At 41.8% G+C, this 17,703-nt stretch overlaps 3 protein-coding genes across 4 annotated transcripts; all 3 read left to right on the top strand.

The window, feature by feature from the left end:
- The first annotated feature begins 226 nt into the window (after positions 1-226).
- Positions 227-7,006, top strand: si:dkey-14d8.1 (zinc finger protein 892). Of its 2 annotated transcripts, none has more exons than XM_061029558.1 (7): positions 227-435; positions 1,976-2,175; positions 2,721-2,813; positions 2,926-3,015; positions 3,474-3,584; positions 4,146-4,266; positions 4,385-7,006. In XM_061029558.1, the coding sequence occupies exons 1-7, from the start codon at positions 411-413 to the stop codon at positions 6,058-6,060; spliced, it is 2,316 nt and encodes a 771-aa protein (XP_060885541.1). In that variant the 5' UTR covers positions 227-410; the 3' UTR covers positions 6,061-7,006. The 2 variants fall into 2 exon arrangements, with proteins under 2 accessions (XP_060885541.1, XP_060885540.1); XM_061029557.1 differs by having other exon boundaries at positions 2,923-3,015.
- Positions 7,007-7,445: 439 nt separating this feature from the next.
- On the top strand, positions 7,446-8,894 carry LOC132956791 (zinc finger and SCAN domain-containing protein 29-like). Its single transcript, XM_061030421.1, has 2 exons — positions 7,446-7,909; positions 8,632-8,894. The coding sequence occupies exons 1-2, from the start codon at positions 7,543-7,545 to the stop codon at positions 8,892-8,894; spliced, it is 630 nt and encodes a 209-aa protein (XP_060886404.1). The 5' UTR covers positions 7,446-7,542.
- Positions 8,895-10,458: 1,564 nt separating this feature from the next.
- On the top strand, positions 10,459-17,329 carry LOC132956479 (putative zinc finger protein 66). Its single transcript, XM_061029969.1, has 8 exons — positions 10,459-10,592; positions 11,124-11,326; positions 11,581-11,688; positions 13,715-13,807; positions 13,979-14,089; positions 14,279-14,402; positions 15,165-15,422; positions 15,585-17,329. Exons 1-8 carry the CDS (start codon positions 10,466-10,468, stop codon positions 16,439-16,441), a joined length of 1,881 nt encoding a protein of 626 aa, XP_060885952.1. The 5' UTR covers positions 10,459-10,465; the 3' UTR covers positions 16,442-17,329.
- Positions 17,330-17,703: the final 374 nt, after the last annotated feature.

Raw genomic sequence — 17,703 nt, 5'->3', positions numbered from 1 at the left:
CTTTCCTTTCTGATTTGTCCTTTTGGTTTAAGAAGCCTATTTATGGTTTGATTAAACTTTGATCCTTCTAAAGAAAAGTTTTTTTCTGGCGCAGCCAAAACATTATTAGAGATCATTGTGAAGTAGATTTTTATTATTTATTTATAATTCCCCATGAGGCCGGTGCTTTTCTTATTCCTTCCTGAAATACACTGTGCTTTTATTTTGTAAAGAAACATCCGCCGGACAGTCGGACTTTTGTTTTGGAAAGCCGCTACCCAGCGGTCGCCATTATTGTCCCTGGCTTGACGGTGGAGAAAAGACGGTTTAATACTTTAAACCTTGTATTACGGTGTAAACTGCAACATCGTGCGCTGTATTTGTGCCTTTTGTTGTCTGACTCATGAATTAGCGACACTCCTGAGCACAGGATGGAGAAACGCTCTGATACTTCAGGTAAGTTGCTAAGCTAACGCTAGCATGCTAACATTAGCTGCCGATTGGGCATGGTGGTCAGAAACGGAGAAGCAACCTTTGCCATCTGTTGCAGCAGGGGGTTTTTCTTCCACACAGGCGCAGGATGATATGTGTAAATACATGTCTGTTCAGCTGTTTGTGGGCTGTCTGGCGGTTAGCTGGTTAGCAAGCTTTGGCAGGGACTTTATGTGCTCCTTAATTTTAAATTACACCATCCTCCTCTCCGGATGTCCCGCTGTAATACACTCTTTCAGTAATGATGGGTCCCATAATTCAAACTATACCGCCTGCGTGGTTAATTCAAGTTTGAATGTTACCCTGCCTCTCTTTGGCGCTCATTCTCTCTACATCTACACATGCACAGCTTCAACCTCTTTGCAGAGAAATGCATTAAAGTGTTGCTCTGCTGCGCCCCCTGCAGCTGCTTCACCTGCTAACATCTACTGATGGTGGGTTCAATATATACACCTGCTCGTAGCCAGGGACCCAGTACAAACAAAAGAAGTCGAAAACAACACATCTCATCCGTCATTGCACTACGGTCACTTTATTTATCTCATTATTTACCTTTATAGTTACATTGTATATATTAGTTCTGTTGTTCCATTATAAGATAAAGATAAGATAAGATATACTTTATTCATCCCAGCAGGGACATTTAGGTGTTCCAGCAGCCAGCATACATACAAACACACAACACAACACATATATACATACATATCCCACCCATACAACAAAACATGAGCCCACAATACAGTTTGATATATGATATATATTATTCACCATGCACCTTATTAACTTATCATTTAGTATTTGCCTACTTGCACATAGCTCTGTATATATATATTTATTTCTCGTTTACTGCACATAGTTCTGTTTACATCTGTTTACATCTGTTAGTCCGATCACTGTCCACTCATATCTACTCCTTTATATTTTGTATTTTTAAGTTAAGTTTAAGCTTTAAGTTGTATTTAAATTGACACTTTACATTTAGGTTAAAATGTTTCGTTTACTTGCACTGTTGTTAATTTACTGCTCTGTGTGCCTTTGAATTGCCCCCCGGGGACAAATAAAGTTTTTTTTAATTGAATTGAATTGATCATTTTACAGATAAAACAGAGTAAACATATTGTGTCGTTTTGCTACAGCAAGACAACAGCTTAGATAAGAGGTAGTGCACAATGTTTCAAAAAAGGTTCTTATATCTACGTATTTGGATGTAAATGAGCTCTCAGAATATCCAATGGAAGAGCTGACACTTTAGCTGGAGGCATTTAACACTCTTATTTGTTCGTATGTCAATTGGACAGCAACCTAGAAAACTACAGATACTTTTTTTAAATGACTGTATGAGAATAGATCCTATAAACCAGTGGTCACCAACCTTTTTAAGCCCAAGATCCCTGACCTCAGCTTTGGTGAAAGGCAAGATCTACCTGTTGAGGAAAAAGAGACATCATCTAAGCAGTTATAAGACACTACGAAACGTCTTAACTTAATGTTTTGTTCTGCACAGGTGCCATCCCCCTGGCCTCCCTCCGCTTGATGACCTCCCCTCTGCAGCTGACTTACTCGTTCATGTGGCAGGTCATACGGCAGAGAAACGTGAAGCTGTACGGCAAAGTGGAGGAGTTTGTGACCATGGTGACGCAGACTGTTCCGGAGCTCATGGGCTTCAAGCAGACTGCCCAGCTCCTCCTGGGTTTGAGAGCAAGGGTGAGAGTTAATCATCTACTGTGTGTGCGTGCATGAAACATTCAAATGTAATACAAGCAGCATGTATCAAACTTAACTTGAGTTAATACTCATGGTATACTGTGGTCTGTACTTGTAAAGGTGCAGGCTAGGTGTCTGGTACAAAAACAGATTACCGTAATACTTCTGTTTTGAACCATTCAGCTAACCAGCTAGGTTTAGTAGCCACATACCTCCATCGCACTGGGCCAGTGATGTGTGCCCTTCAGGCTTCCTTTAATTCAATTAGATTTGTTCCTGTGTTCCTAATGGATACTGAACATCAAAGTGGGGATCACATCAAACTGTGTCAATTAACTTCATGTGTTTTCTCTTACATATCCCTCGGGTCAAGAAATTAAACGAACTGCTTAAAAATGGTCATATTTGATTTTGTGTCAGAAAAAATAACTATCCATTCATTAAAGCATTAACAGCATCTCAACAACGACGAGTGAATAAACCCTTCTACATGTTCACTTAAAGATGGTTTACATTATGCTTTAAATCTGTGCTCTTTATTCTAGATCATTTTGGATTTGCTTCACAAAGAAGGCCCAGCTGATGCAAAGGCTATCCAAACTCTCATAAACAAGTTGAAGGTCTCGGCATCTTTAGGGGTAAGAATGTTTTTTTTCTCTCAGTTGTACCCTATTCATATGTTTATTTGTATTCAACAGAATCTCAAGGTGTGCATTCAATTCAGTTAAAGTCTTTCGTGTGTTGCAGAAGGACTCAGAGGTGGAGAAATCTCAAACAAACTTCATGGTGCTTGTCCAGAATCTACTTAAAAATACTGCTGAGAGGAAGCGCTTCTTCCAGGTATACACATCTGCCTTAATAGACTGTTAGGCAATAGTTGGTTGTCATTGGATCAAGCAATTGCTGCCCATTTAGACTTCATCCCATGAAATAAATCAAAGTAGCAATGGCATCTCGTCACAAATTCTTCATTATGCCATTTATAATTCCTGTGATATAACAGGACAATCTTGACCTAGTCTTTCAGTGAAGTGTCTGGAGATAACAGTAGTTATGAATTGGTGCTATCCAAATAAGTGTTGATGTATTGATTGAATGATGAATTAAATTTCACAGCTATTCCTTTGTTGGCAGACAGAAATGTATAAACATGTGAATAACAATACCAAACATTTTCAGATGCAAAAACACAGAATGCACAGGGAGATCAAGTTATTCAATTCATACGTTCCTTTTTTGGCTATAACAATTTCCGATTTCCATTGCTATTTGACTCATTCATATTTCCCTGCTTGCAGGAAGTTTTCCCCGTGCAGTACGGCACAAAGTTTGATACAGCGCTGCAGGCTCTGACTGCCGGTCTGGTGTGCAAGCTGGAGCAACTTCTTCCTGTTCCCAATCTCACCCAGGTATGCACATTCACTGTACTATGTGGGTGGGCTACAGGGAGGATATATATGTATACCACTTACCAGGCTGACCCTGGTTTAGTAGCAGAATGCTTGAGCTAGAGGCTTAGTTCCTCTAAGCTCCATGATTTTCTTTCACTGATGAATAACACACTTGGTAGCTTCTGGGCACATTTAAGGGCTAATGCAAAAGTGCTAAAATAAAATGTACTTCCCTGCACGCATTAAGTCTTAACCAATTTAACCATGTAGCTGAAAAGTCAAACTTGCAGTTATTTAAATAATGCAAATAAACAATGGACTAATTTCAGACATTTTGCTCTTAGACCTGAAGACATTGTACACAATGTATGAGGATCCTGATTATGGATCTTATTTTGGTTACATTTCTTATGTTTTTAATATGTCGTCACTTTACAGCAGTTTGAATGGCACGTTTGAATAAACTGTATAAAATAGTTTTGGTTACATTTAATGTCCCACAATAGGCACAATGATTATCATGTTTCAGTGCGAGTTAAATAAAGTATATCTTGCAAATTCATCTCATCTGTGCCTCAGCTTGGAGCCATGATCTCAACGGCCGCTGTCCTGGAGGCATGTGGAGGCTTCATCCCCACCCATGGGGACCTAAAGACTCTTCTCCTGCACCAGCAGGCCAAAGGACTCCTTGGTGTCAAAGGTACAAGTTACGTTTCTTCAATGAGCATACGAGGAAACTCCAATAGGAAAAGAAACCATTACATGAAATGATTTACAACTGTGAACATGACACTGACGAAGCTTCTCTTTTTCTGTAGCTACTATCTCGTCCTCTGTGGGCGACTGTGTGCTTTCTTCACTGGCCTTCAGACCCAAACCGGTAGAGCCACCTCCGCCCCCGCCACCACCACCGCCCCCGCCTCAACCACCAACAGAATCACCAAAGCAATTAGAAGCCACCCTTAACCAAACTAGCTTCAGTGACACAGAAGACATGGGAGTAATGTCAGATGACTCTGACAGCCCAGCAGCTCAAACTACCGAACCACAAAGTGAAGGGCAAAACAGTTCTGATGTTAGTGCCTCTAAGAATAAGAATATTGAAACAACAGCTCAGAGCAACAAATCAGTGCAAGAGAAGAGTTCTACACAGGAGCAGTCTGCAACAACTGTAAAAAACAGAGAGGAAGGAACACCTAATAAACCTGAAGGGCAGCGTGTCCCCGATTTAAAATCAATCCCGTTGCGGGTTGTCAAAGTTCCGATCAAAACCGTTCCCTTACAGAAAGCAACAGATGGCCAAAAGCCCCAGACTCAGCGAGTCACTCTGCACCAGTGGGTGTCTCAGATCGCCACTAACTCTCTCTCACTCCCCGCCCTGCCGCCGCTTCCTCCACCTAAATACGGCCTCGAGGATGACATTAGACCGAGCATAAGAAGAAAGAAGCAAATCAGACCTCCAGCTGACAGATTTGCCTGCAACGTGTGTGACAAGAGCTTCCCATATCAGTCCAAGCTAATGGACCATGAGCGAATTCACACAGGCGAGAAGCCGTTTGTGTGCACGGCATGCAACAAAAGTTTCAGAACCCAGGCATTCCTGAACAACCACCTGAAGACCCACAACGCGGTGCGTCCGTACGCATGTGGCCAGTGCGGCAAGTGCTTCACCAAACTGCAGAGCTTGACCAAGCACATGCTGGCCCACAGCGGCCAAAAGCCCTTCTACTGTGAAATCTGCAACAAGGGCTTCACGCAGTCCACCTACTTCAAACGACACATGGAGTGCCACACCAGCGAAATGACGTTCCCCTGCAAGCAGTGCGACAAATGCTTCCCAACGGCTTTCAAGCTGTCCAACCATGAGCGCTGGCACACCAGAGATCGCCCTCACATGTGTGAGCGCTGCGGGAAGAGATTCCTCGTCCCCAGCCTGTTGAAGAGACACATGGGCTATCACATCGGCGACCGCCAGTATCTCTGCTCCCAGTGCGGGAAGACCTTTGTCTATTTGTCCGACCTGAAGAGGCACCAGCAAGACCACGTGCCCAAAGCTAAGATCCCCTGCCCGGTTTGCCAGAAGAAGTTCTCCAGCAAGTACTGCCTGAGGGTTCATATGAGGATCCACACCAGAGAGCGCCCCTACCACTGCTCTATTTGCGAGAAGACCTTCACTCAGGTAGGCAATCTGAAGGTCCACATCAGGTTACACACCAACGAGCGTCCATTCAGCTGCGACGTGTGCGGGAAGACCTACAAGTTGGCCTCCCATCTCAACGTCCACAAAAGGACTCACACGTGCAAGAAGCCCTGGACATGCGACACCTGCGGAAAGGGATTCTCCGTGCCCGGCCTCCTCAAGAAGCACGAGCAGTTGCACACAAGGGATGCTAACCCCGATTTCTCTGGTAAGCGCAGACACAGGGGTAAGCACAAGAAGCACCCCCTCAAGAGGAAGTATGACGAGGAAGACGAAGGCAGTGATGATTATTGATCGAAAAAATGATATTTTGTAATAAAAACGATTGCCCTGATTAGATGGATAATGCTTATAACAGCTGATCACCCCTCATCACAATGACCCTCTGAACCATGTCATTTGAACATTTTGATAGTTAATGACTGAAAAGGAATGGACAACCATAATGCTTTTAGTTTTTAACATTTTTTTTTTTAAATGACGTTAGGATTTATTTTCTGATCAAAGAATTTAAAGGCAATCGCAGCACATTAATGCTGTTTTTCATAAATCTAGATGATGTGACACAGTAGGTTAAAATGATGGAAGTAACCTTCAGCCAACACTTACTGAGTTATGAGGTAGCTGTGAATGTCTTTCTGATCTGTTTTGGAGTTGTAGTAGTTGATGTATTTCAAACCCAAATAAACTGATAGTTTAAACTGAATATTCAGAAGCTAGCACAGACATTTAAAGAGAAAAGCATCATGTAAAAAGAACACCAAAATATGATTTCAAAGCATATGACTGTAGATAGCTTGTCTGTGTAATACATGTTGTAGTGTCACTAGGAAGCATTTCATGTTAGTTTATGTATCTATGTGGACATTGTTGTGACTCTCACTACTTTAACATCACGCTTTGTTGTGTAACCCTGTACTGTTAACATTACAACTTTGCTTTCAAATGAATTATAATTTGTTTTGGTTAGAAGCTTTTTAAGCTTTTCTTTAAAAAAATGAAACAGATGTTTTGTTGCTGTTACAGTGTGGGGGAAAAATCGAGGAAATAGGATTTTAAGTAAGAGTGGACACAATAAAAACATCCTTAACATAATGCAAACACATGACGAGGTTGCTCTTGGTTTTTCCTGAGCTATGCTGTATATATATATATATATTGTAAGCCACTAATAATTTGGCCATCCTCTTTTCTTTTTTTTTTGTGTGTGTTTATTAAAAAAATAAACTTGGTGAAAGGACTTTTGGCTGACTGCTTTTTGGCATAGTGAAACGTGATTTTATTTCACTACTGTCTACCAACCTTTTGCCTTTTAATCTTCATATGGGACTTCGGTGTTGCTGTGAAATGACGATATATATATATAATATCTATAAACGGCGTTAAGTTTCCAGTACAATCCTTGAGCCTTTCTTTTGACTTCACGGTATCGACTTCATTCGGTAATGTGTCGAAACGCTTTGGCGACTTGGAGGTATAAAAATCACATTTCCACTGGTCTAGCACGGCACGGCTTTGCCCCGCTTCGCAAGCCATAACGCTATCAGGAATTCAGTTCAGCCTCAACAGCCTCCATCTCCGCCTGGCTCCGCCCTCAACCGAGCCATGTATTACGTAAGAGCCGTCTGATTGGCTAGAATAACAGGGCGTCATTTAGGCGACGAGAGGAAGGAGCGCCATTTTGACAACAAACAAAAAAAAAAAGGAGAACTACTCACCAGTTTTCTTTAGTGTTGTTAGTGTGTTGACCAAAGAGAAAGAGAAAAAAAAAAGGACATGAACTTCCACGTGAACTGGACTGATGAAGAGACTCAGGAACTCCTCAAAGTGTGGTCTGAAGAAAAGATTCAGGTGGGCCTGGGGGAATCTGTTAGAAATGAGAGAGTTTATGGAGAGGTGTCCAGGAGACTGGCTGCTATGGAGATGTATCGTTCTGCAAAACAGTGCAGAGACAAGGTCAAGAAGCTGAAACTTGAATACAGGAAGACAAAGAAACACAGTGAAGAAAGTTGGGATATCAAAAAGAACTTCAAGTGGTACGATGCTTTGGACTCTATCATGAGGGAAGAGCCAGCGAGCAGAGAAGACCATGTACTGCCAGCCGCCATGATACAGAAGTTCATGATTTCTGACCAGGAAACAAGTAAGTTCTCTTCATTATTCTAATAGAAAATGAACATATTTAGCTTAATGCATGCTCTGCGAACACGCCTGCCCGCAGAAATGTCTGGGCCCCTGAAAGGCCCCCGTGAATAGGGCCTCCCAGGATTTAACGCAGCATATATTCAAACATAAGTTCCCTCTGCCTGCGCTCCCATCAGCCTTTGGGGCTGACTGAAAGTACGGCACTTGTTGGGGTCAAATGCCCGAGCCAGCTCCCTCCTTTTCTTCTTTCTTTCTTTATCACATCCTAACTTTGTGCAGGTCCTGATTGTAACACAACTGGCATGACAGGTAACATTAAAAAAAAAAAACATTTAAGCTGAAAAATTCAAATAAAATGTGGGGTTGTGTTGCTTCAAGAGGTTTATTTGGTGTGTATTTAAATGTAAATTATAAATGATGTAAATATAATTGGGTCATTGTTGGTTGTTTGTTGTAAAGAACATTCTTGTTTTAACAATCCGTCTGAAAATAACAACAAAATAATGATCGTCCTCGCTTATTATGGTGTCCTATGCAGATCAATAAAAATAAGAATGCAGTATAAAATTAATATTTATAGGAGAGCGGAACTAGTGTGGGTCTGTTTTGAGTTTTTTATAAAGCGATATCATTTCCTTTTAAATTGTTACAAATCTTCTTGTGGTGTGTAGCCACAAAGTGTGAACTTGGTGAAAACCCGTCTTATTTGTCTTCTCGCAGGTTTAGCCATCAAAACAGAAATTCCCGGAAGCTGCAGCAACTCCTACACGACCTCTCAGTCAGCAGAAGAAACGCCTTCGCCCACAGAGACCAAAGAAGACCCGGGTCTCTACATCGTTCAAGTGGAAGATGTTGACGTTCCGTCCACGAGCACGTCAGTGAAGTCCGCTGCCCTGCGCACGTCACTCAAAGGCAAGTCAAATCAAGTCGTAAGAGGGATACAGCCTGAGGAAAAACAAAGCTATGTGTTCACACAATACTAAACTATTGTACTATACTCAACTTTAATTCATTTCGTAAAAGTTTTTATACATTTCCTTTGAAAAAAAAATGTACCTAGTTATCTACATGAATCCTAATCTGTTGCTCTCACAGATTCGCGGTGGTCAAAAAGGGAGGTCCAAACGTTGTTGACACTTTGGGCAAATCCTGCGGTTCAAGGGGAGCTTCTCCTCAATGTGAGAAATAATCAAGTGTACGCTCGCCTCAGTGCCGCGCTGGAATCCCTCGGGTTCAGTAAAACGCCGCAGAAGTGCAGGGAGAAAATCAAAAAACTAAAGCAGGATTACAGAAGAACGAAAAACAGTGAGCAGCAGAGAAGCCGCACGATGTGGTTTTCCATAATCGATGACGTCCTCGGCTCCAACGCTGCCGCTCCGAGACGTTCGGAGACGACAGCGCTCTCACTGCCCAGTCCGACAAACCCTCTAGTGGATGTCACCGCTGACGGTAAGTAAAAACCAAACACTAAAAGAATAACCAACTAGATGGACTAGAAGTCATCTTCTGAGGATTGTTTCCATTTTGCTCACACCAGTTCTGTTTTTCATTTAAGGCAAGTTCAAGCAGCCCACAGCAGGTGTTGCTAGAGAACACATCAGCTGAAAAGTGAAGCACATGAGGGTTTATTGTGTAAACGATACAGTTCAGAAGCTTCCTCTTTTTCAGTTCCCCTTGCATTTTATTGTTCATAAAAAACACCAAGAGAAACAACTCAATGGTCAATGTTTCACTGAGTATTGCCCTGTTTGAGAGAAGAGTCGGTCATTAGATGAATAATTGAAGAGCCACTCACTATACACAAATCTCCTTCGTTATAAATTAGACTTCCTCCTTCTATTTTCCTTCGTTCTATTACAGATGAAACCTCGTGGCTGCCCGATGAAGTCCAAGTGCTGATGACCCTCTGGGCACAACCCAACATTCAGAAACAGCTTCTCCACACAGCAACAAAGAGTCAAGTCTTCAAGTACCTCAGCAGTGAGCTGGCAATGGTGGGCTTCAACAAGACAGCACATCAGTGCAGCATGAAAGTGAACCGCCTCAAAGAAGAGTACAAAAGAACCAAGGCGACAGAGCCAAACGGGGACGTTAAAAGCGAGTGGTTTGCTATTTTGGATGGAGTCCTCGGCCAGTGTGCGGGAACTTTTTCGGAAGTGGATTCATCTGTTGTGCGGTCACAAACTAAATCACCAGAAGAAGAAGAAGAACACGAGAAAGGTACGTTACTTGAAACATTCTGACTCACTGTGAGTCTGTGATTGTATAATAACAGGTGACATTGCTTTTAACAGATTCCTTGCAGGCTGTTTGGACATCAGATGAAGTCAGAGCGCTGCTCACTCGCTGGGCAGAGCAGAGCGTCCAGCAGCAGCTCACATCTGCCCCAACAACTGAGAGAGAGTTTGCTCAGCTGAGCTCTGACCTCGCCACGCAGGGCTTTGATAAGACCACCAGCCAATGCAGGTCAAAGATTGGACTGCTGAAAGAAAAGTACAGAAGGATTAAGGAACAGAAGGACTCCAACAAACAAAAAGGGGACTGGTTTGCCATCATGGATCAAGTCCTCAGTTATGGAAACCAAGAGCATGCAACCAGACAAGCAGCTGAAGTCAGACATTTAGACCAGACGTTTCTGCAGACGTCACAGCGAGAGCTTTCTGGCACAGTGGAAGTCTTGGGTAAAATCCAAAATGATAAAAAAGTTGTTTTCTACTTCACACTGGCTTACAACATATTGTTTAGAAATCTCAGTGAGGCTGCTGTAGTTATCTTCCAGACAGACTCAACAGGACTCCACAGTCATTTGGTGATAATTGCAGCAGAGATGAAAATACAAAACTGCAACAGCTTTTTCATTTATGAGATCTGTTTTGAGGAGATTTGCAATTTTCTTTTAACAATTAGTTGGTTCTTAAGATAATAAATTAATCTCTAATCAGGGCAAAGACATATGAAGCATGCTGGTTTGACATGACAGCTTGTAAAACTTGCTGTTGGATTCAGCCATCTTGATTCAAGTCAATTAAAAATTGGGTTAAACATTTGGGTCGGTGAGCCCGTTTATGTTGGACTGGCTGCCGGTTTGACCCCTGATTCTGACACCATTTGGTGCATTCCTTCACTCTCTCTCCCCGCACACGTCCTATCAAATAAATCATCAAATTCACATTATTACGGTTATTATTTCATGACTCGTTCCCCATTTGCAGGTCGCAGCTTGTCCGTCTCCTCGCTGTGTCTCCTGGTTCCCACGCTGCGTCTCATGTGTGGCTTCGCCTGGCAAGTGGTCCAGCGTTGTAACGTGATGCATTATGGGAAGGTGGAGGAGCTGGTGAGGGTGGCGACGGAGCTGGCTCCAGATCTGCTGACACCCAGGGAGAAAGTACAAATCCTGCTTCGACTTAGGGCTAGGGTAAGACGCGATGCATGTCTTTCTCTTCAGTTATCTCTTTGTTTCTTGATTTCTTTGTAGAGCTAAAACAAGTTTTTTGTTTTTTTTAAAGGTTGGTTGAGTGGTTTTCAAACTTTTAAGATTTTCAACTCTCTAAGCCAGTCTATATACTCCTATATAACATTTCATAAAGCCTTTTTGAGGTTACACACAGTGTCAGACAAACAACAGCAGATCTACAGTATTAGAACTGCCTGGTATGCTCTCTGTTTCAGGTGGTGTTGGACTTGTGTGCCAGAGAGATCACAGCCAACCAGTTGAGCATCCAGCCTCACCTGACGGTCATTAAGAACATCACGACTGGCTGCACATGTAATCAGGAGGTAAGTCTCCAGCTCTGGTGGAATATTAAACTCAGCTAGAGTGACTCAGATACATATAAAAGCTGCCGACGCAGCAAGATGTTCGTACTGCCTCCATGGCCACTCCCGTCATACTCCAAAGAAAATGTCCATATTTTATATATGATTCTTTAATATCTATAAGGTTTATTGTTTTTAAGTGTCTTGACAGTAGGAGTTGCTACATTTCTGACAAATTCCTTCTATGTGTTAACTTTTGAGTTGTTCTAGAAATATATGTTTTAAAGTAATTTGTAACATCAGAATAGCAAATTATAAGAGTGCAGTGCTGGTGAAGAATGTACGTAATGTTTCATAAAAAATCAGGGATTCTCTGACGCTCTGATGTCATGGTAGGCACAAGCCAAGCGGCGGCTAACATTAGCTTAGCTCCTTTCGAGGTGCCCCTTTGTTTAAGATAACAACTTCTCCAGTGTATATTGTTATTTATGGGAGCCAAATTATCAAATGAGCAAAAGTAAAACGACCATAGATTGTCTTAAAATAAAAAAATCTCAGGCTTTTCTGTAGACATGAAAGAAAATGTTCCAAAAAATATGCACTTGGTAAAAATTATTTGATGTATTCCTAGGTTTATGAGTGTTGTTCTTTATTTTATATGACTGAGTATCAAACTAGACAAAGGAAAGTTGTTTAGCTTTCTTTCTCGGTATGTTTTTGTTTCATGTTTTACAAATGGTTTGACCGGAGCCAGATCATGCTACAACCATAGCAATCACATCTCTACAGGGTTAGTCGTATTAAGCTGTCATTTCCCTTTAGATCATCACACTGCTCAATGGTCAGTCATCAATACTCAATACCAAATTCAGGTATCTGAATTTAAAAAAAAAATGGCTTCAGAGCACATAACTGAGAGCAGTGTAGTGTTGAGTCTTGTATCAGATCCAAATTGCTTTACTGTTTCGTAATTTTTAAATGCAACTTTGAATGTAAGTATGTTTTGAAAAAGAAAACTTGTGATGTTGAAAAGCTTTTTCTACATAGAGGGAAACAGAAAATAGTGATTGTTTAATAGTTCACATTACAGCAAAGGTCACAGCAGTAGATTTAAATAGAAATTAGGACACTCCACACGTCACCTTTGTTCCCTCAGCATGGCTAAGCTGTGTCTGTAGACGGACACTGAACTGATGCTGTGATTGGTTCGCTGGGAGGACAGACTTGTATGTTTCTAATAAAACAGAAGGAAAAGGTTGCCGAACTGCGCATTCGAGGTCAAAGGGCAGCTTTTGAAGTCCAAAGGAAGTTGTAGTTACCCTTTTAACCTTTGTAGTCCTTTGAAAGGTTATTGAGGACATGTCCAGCTCACTTTGCCCGAGGCACTGATCTCCCCCCCACCCCCCCAGGGGAGAGCCATGTATAGTCTAGCCTTTATGAATGCACTTCGATTTTTCACCTTTGCCTCTTTATTCCCAAAGGATCTCAGCCCAGACGGATATCTTCTTGATGTTTAATTTATATTTAATGACATCTAGATTTTGGAGATGTCATTCGCACTGCTCTTAATCTAATTTCCTGTGTTAGTAAAGTGTTTTGATTCATGGTTTTTATGGTCCAGTTCCTCTACAAGTGGCAGTGACTGCATCTATTGATGTCATTATACTGAATTTATTACGGAATATTTCAGCAGGAAGCATCTGCGTGGAAAGTAAAAAGAGGAAGAATGCATCGGCCGAAATGTGGTCATCAGCAAACATTCAGCAATAGTTTAGCTTTAATTCATGTCAATAAAAAGATTTCTGCATACAAGTACAGTCAGCATCCGTGTCATATGTGTCGACATCATTGTCTACCTCAGTTTGCACCTTTTTAAATGAAAATGCAAAACCATGAAGACGAATATCAGACGGATTGTTTTGACTTCCTAAGCGATGTGCTTATTTTGATGAAACTCAGAATCATGAGTGCAATGTGTTGATTGGTCTCTAGGGACACAGAATCTATCTCAATAAACTAATATGTTGAATGTGTCATCCCTCAACAGGAACGAGAGGAGCTGGAAAATTCAAAGACAAACTTTATGGAGGTCATTCAGAGACTGCTGGAGGATAAAGAAGAAAGAAAGATGTTCTTCAAGGTCTGACATTCTCAACTCTGTTACCTAGATTCAAGTGATTTCATTGAGTGACTTTAATAAATAAAAATAGTCAACATATGGTTGAAATATGACATTTGTTTCATTTTTCTGACACTCTAAAAGACTACAACTAGGCGGGTTCACTAACATTTCACCGTCTTCTTCTTCCAGGAAGTCTTTCCTCTCCATTACGGCCAGCAGTATGAAGCCAAATTAAAAACATTAGTGTGGAAGTTCATCTCTAGACTTGACAGTCTTCTACCTGTTCCAGATATAAAACAGGTACTGAACACTATTGGTTATTTAACGCTGTTTCACGGTTTGAATCTAGGATGTTTCTGTGTATCAGATCATGTTCAGAATTACTCAAAAACATTTAGAATGTGCAGTCACCAAACGTACTGTAACTGTATGACGAGCCCGGAATATAAAGAGTTCATGTTTATGATGTGTTCTGCACATTCTTTACAGACTGCTGAGTGGCTCGGCTCTGCCCCCGCTGTCATGGAGGAATGTGGACGGCTGGTTTTGGAGCCAGCCGAGCTGAAAGCCCTCTTCAGTTTTCAACAACAGCAATCAGGATTCACCAACAAATGTGAGTCGCCTTCTTACTGTGCGGTGGTAAAGAAGAAAAAGAAACTCAGCTGCTCTGAATCATCTAGTGAAACATGAGAGAAACCATTCTTCCAACATTTACTCCAAAGTGACGTTTGTCATTTTTGAGACAGAAGCTAGAGCATGAAGCAGGCTTGGCTCATGGGAATACACCAAAATGTTTAAACTAAGCTTCTTCCTATTTGTGTAAAGCAGAAGAAACGGGTAGATTAAGAAGGACCATCATGCATGGGCTTTTTTTTTCTTCTTAAAAACATCAAATGTCTCAAAATACAATTGGCACACATCCACTTCCACATATATGTGATACCCCAAGGACAGAGTGTTGACATGAAATGAGGATCTGGATTCAACCATGACATCTGAACAACGTGCTGTTACGTCACCTTTATGAATGGTACGCTTACATAGTTGAATGCTGCTGGTTTTGCTGGAGCTTTATTCTTTACATATTTTTTTTTAATACTTTATTAATCCCTGAGAAAAAATCTGGTTTACACTCTGTTTTTTAGAGACATGCTTCTCACACACATAAACAGGACCCTTCATATTTTTGTCCGCACTGGGGCTTGATCTGGCGACCCTCCGGTTCCCAACCCAAGTCCCTACAGACTGAGCTACTACCGCCCCCATGTCATTCAAACTAACATGCAGACAATTTAACATCTTGACCCTTCGCAACGAATGTTCACCGCTCATCAAATGACGTGTGTTGAGAGTTTTGTTTTTTCTACCTTCACAGATCGTTCCCATACTGGAAATATGTTTTTGCCAAGACTTTCTCTTCCTCCCAAACCAAACCAAGAACGTTCTTCAGAGCAACAGGGTTTGTCTGCAGTTGACAAAGGCGATGGACACTTTTATTGTAGCAAGGACGAGGAGCCTGTTGAGGAAAACACAAATGCTGTTACACCGACTCAGCAAGACTGCAACAAAGCAGATGAAGTCCTGATGCTGAAAGATGAAGAAATGAAAGAGCTCACCACTGAAAACAGTTCAAGTAAGCAGCCAGTCTTCAGATCATTGTTTCTGCAGTAAATATTCAAATATAACAATGGTGACTTTACATTTCAACCAAAAAACTGCAGGACTTATTACACAGAAATCTGCACTCTTTATTCCAATAAATATAAAACTGAAATATAAAAATTGCCTCTTTCAGATTCCACCAATCATACGCCTTTAGGACAGCAGACTTGCTTTCTGTGCTCATACTCTGACGACCAAGTCACAGGTCTTATGCGGCACATGAGGGAGGCGCATCCCGTTCAAAAACCCAGCAGACTTCAGCCAAAAGAAGAAGAGACGGATAAAGCCTCTAAGAAAGCGAGCGCAGACACGTGCGCGTCTGAGACCAAGAGCACGGCATTCCCTTGCGAGTACTGTGGGAAGGTCTTCAGGTATGTGTCGAAGCTGCGGGGCCACATGAAGACACACACACTGCCGTTCCACTGCGACAAGTGCGACAAGAAATACGCCTCGATGTCCTCCCTGTACGTCCACCAGATGAACCACACGGGTGAGCTGCCGTATTTGTGCTCGCACTGCGGTCGAGGGTTCAAGACCTCCGGCAGCCTGAGCGCGCACGTCCACATACACACAGGAGAGAGACGCTACAAGTGTCACATTTGCGGGAAGACGTCAATCCAGCATCTCGCGAGACACATGCGGATGCACCGCGGGGAGAAGAACTACCTGTGCACAGAATGCGGGAAGGCCTTTCTCTCCTCCGGGGAGTTGAAGCTACACATGAGGTATCACACCGGCGAGCGTCCGTACAAGTGCAAACACTGCGGGAAAGGTTTCGTAGCAAAGTGCCTTTTGACGGTTCACATGCGCAGACACACAGGGGAGAGTCCTTACAAGTGTTTAGTGTGCCCGAAGGCGTTTCATACTTTGAGGGCACAGAAAAAACACATGAAGATCCACTCCAACTTAAAGTCGTTCCAGTGTTTGAAGTGTGGTAAAATATTCAGGCATGCGGACACTTACAAAATGCACGTTAAAACACACAAATGAAAGAAGAAGCTGGGGTTTTGTTATGAGAAGATGAAAATATTCTGATCTTATCTATCGGGCAGTGTGGGTAATTATCAGGAGTAAGCCTTTTAAACACATGAATACACTTAATAAACGCTCCCTGCATAAGTAGAGTAGCTCAGTGAATGCATAAAGGAGCAAGGTAGTTTATGCAAAGCCGCTCTTTTAAAACAGAAATCTAGTGCCGAGTTAATTTTTGGATTTTACGTGAGCCACAGATACTATGAGAGAAATTGTTCTTTCCCTAGACCATGGGATGGGCAACTTTGGTCACATCAAGCGCCACATTCATTTAATTCTCACTGCCCGGGGGACCAAATTGTAGAATACAAAAATGATTACAGTCAATTTTGTCTGAAATTTAACTCAACATAAAACAGTGATCAAATATTATTATGGACATATTTCTGGTTTTCATGATTTCATGGCAGATTTTGTCATGTTTTCTTCATGTTTCCAATTCATTGATATGTAAAAATTGACCTGAGGACCACGTTGAGGGTTGATGGGGGCCGCATGTGGCCCCCGGGCCGCCACTTGCCCACCCCTGCCCTAGACAATCGGCATCCTCGTTCATGCACGGCCTGCTCCGACCCCGCCTCAGCGGCAAGGAACTGTGGACAACCGGAACACGAGGAATAACAAGGAAAAATCTTGCCTGCATAGTATCCTATATGCTCTTTTATAAAGCGTCTTGAGATAACAGTTGTTATGAATTGGCACTATTCAAATAATGATTGATTGATTGTTCATGATTCAAATGATGTGTTTATAATTTGACAAAGTCAAATAAACAAGCAGACTTTCTTTCATTCAGGAATACCAGGTGCAGTTTTTGAAGGATTGGACACTTTTAACCGCTTTCATCTTACAATATGCCTGTGCAAATAGTTTTGATTTCTCTTTTTTTTATTTTATTTTTTATTTTTATGTCTGCTCAAATTTTGCCTAAACCCCAGTTCAGTAAAGATGAGAGCACATTTGCTTTATAAAGGTCACTTAAAGGTCAAACATAACTTGAATTGCTCTTCACTTGATAAGCCAAAGGGTGCATGCTGCAATGTTCATTCAATGATTCAGCAGATTAAATATTATTTCACCAAAACTAAAGTGTACTTCACTGATTAAACACACACTAAGTTCTACTGACTCAGCATGAGGAGTACTGTTGAACCTGTTGAAATAGTTTTAAAAGTCTTGAGACCTTTACAGTCAGGTCAAGTTACAAAGCTACACCAGTG

Source organism: Labrus mixtus, chromosome 22 (assembly GCF_963584025.1).
Source record: "Labrus mixtus chromosome 22, fLabMix1.1, whole genome shotgun sequence".
NCBI lineage: Eukaryota > Metazoa > Chordata > Actinopteri > Labriformes > Labridae > Labrus > Labrus mixtus.
This window is presented reverse-complemented; position numbering and strand designations above follow the sequence as displayed.

Excerpts from the sequence above, each read along its gene's own strand:
- si:dkey-14d8.1 (XM_061029557.1), top strand. The coding sequence starts at position 411 with ATGGAGAAACGCTCTGATACTTCAG. Across the intron at positions 2,176-2,720 it reads TCCTGGGTTTGAGAGCAAGG|ATCATTTTGGATTTGCTTCA; the intron begins GTGAGAGTTAAT and ends TCTTTATTCTAG. Across the intron at positions 4,267-4,384 it reads AGGACTCCTTGGTGTCAAAG|CTACTATCTCGTCCTCTGTG; the intron begins GTACAAGTTACG and ends CTTTTTCTGTAG.
- LOC132956791 (XM_061030421.1), top strand. The coding sequence starts at position 7,543 with ATGAACTTCCACGTGAACTGGACTGATGAAGAGACTCAGGAACTCCTC. Across the intron at positions 7,910-8,631 it reads GATTTCTGACCAGGAAACAA|GTTTAGCCATCAAAACAGAA; the intron begins GTAAGTTCTCTT and ends GTCTTCTCGCAG.
- LOC132956479 (XM_061029969.1), top strand. The coding sequence starts at position 10,466 with ATGGATCAAGTCCTCAGTTATGGAAACCAAGAGCATGCAACCAGACAA. Across the intron at positions 10,593-11,123 it reads TGGCACAGTGGAAGTCTTGG|GTCGCAGCTTGTCCGTCTCC; the intron begins GTAAAATCCAAA and ends CCCCATTTGCAG. Across the intron at positions 13,808-13,978 it reads AAAGAAAGATGTTCTTCAAG|GAAGTCTTTCCTCTCCATTA; the intron begins GTCTGACATTCT and ends TTCTTCTTCCAG.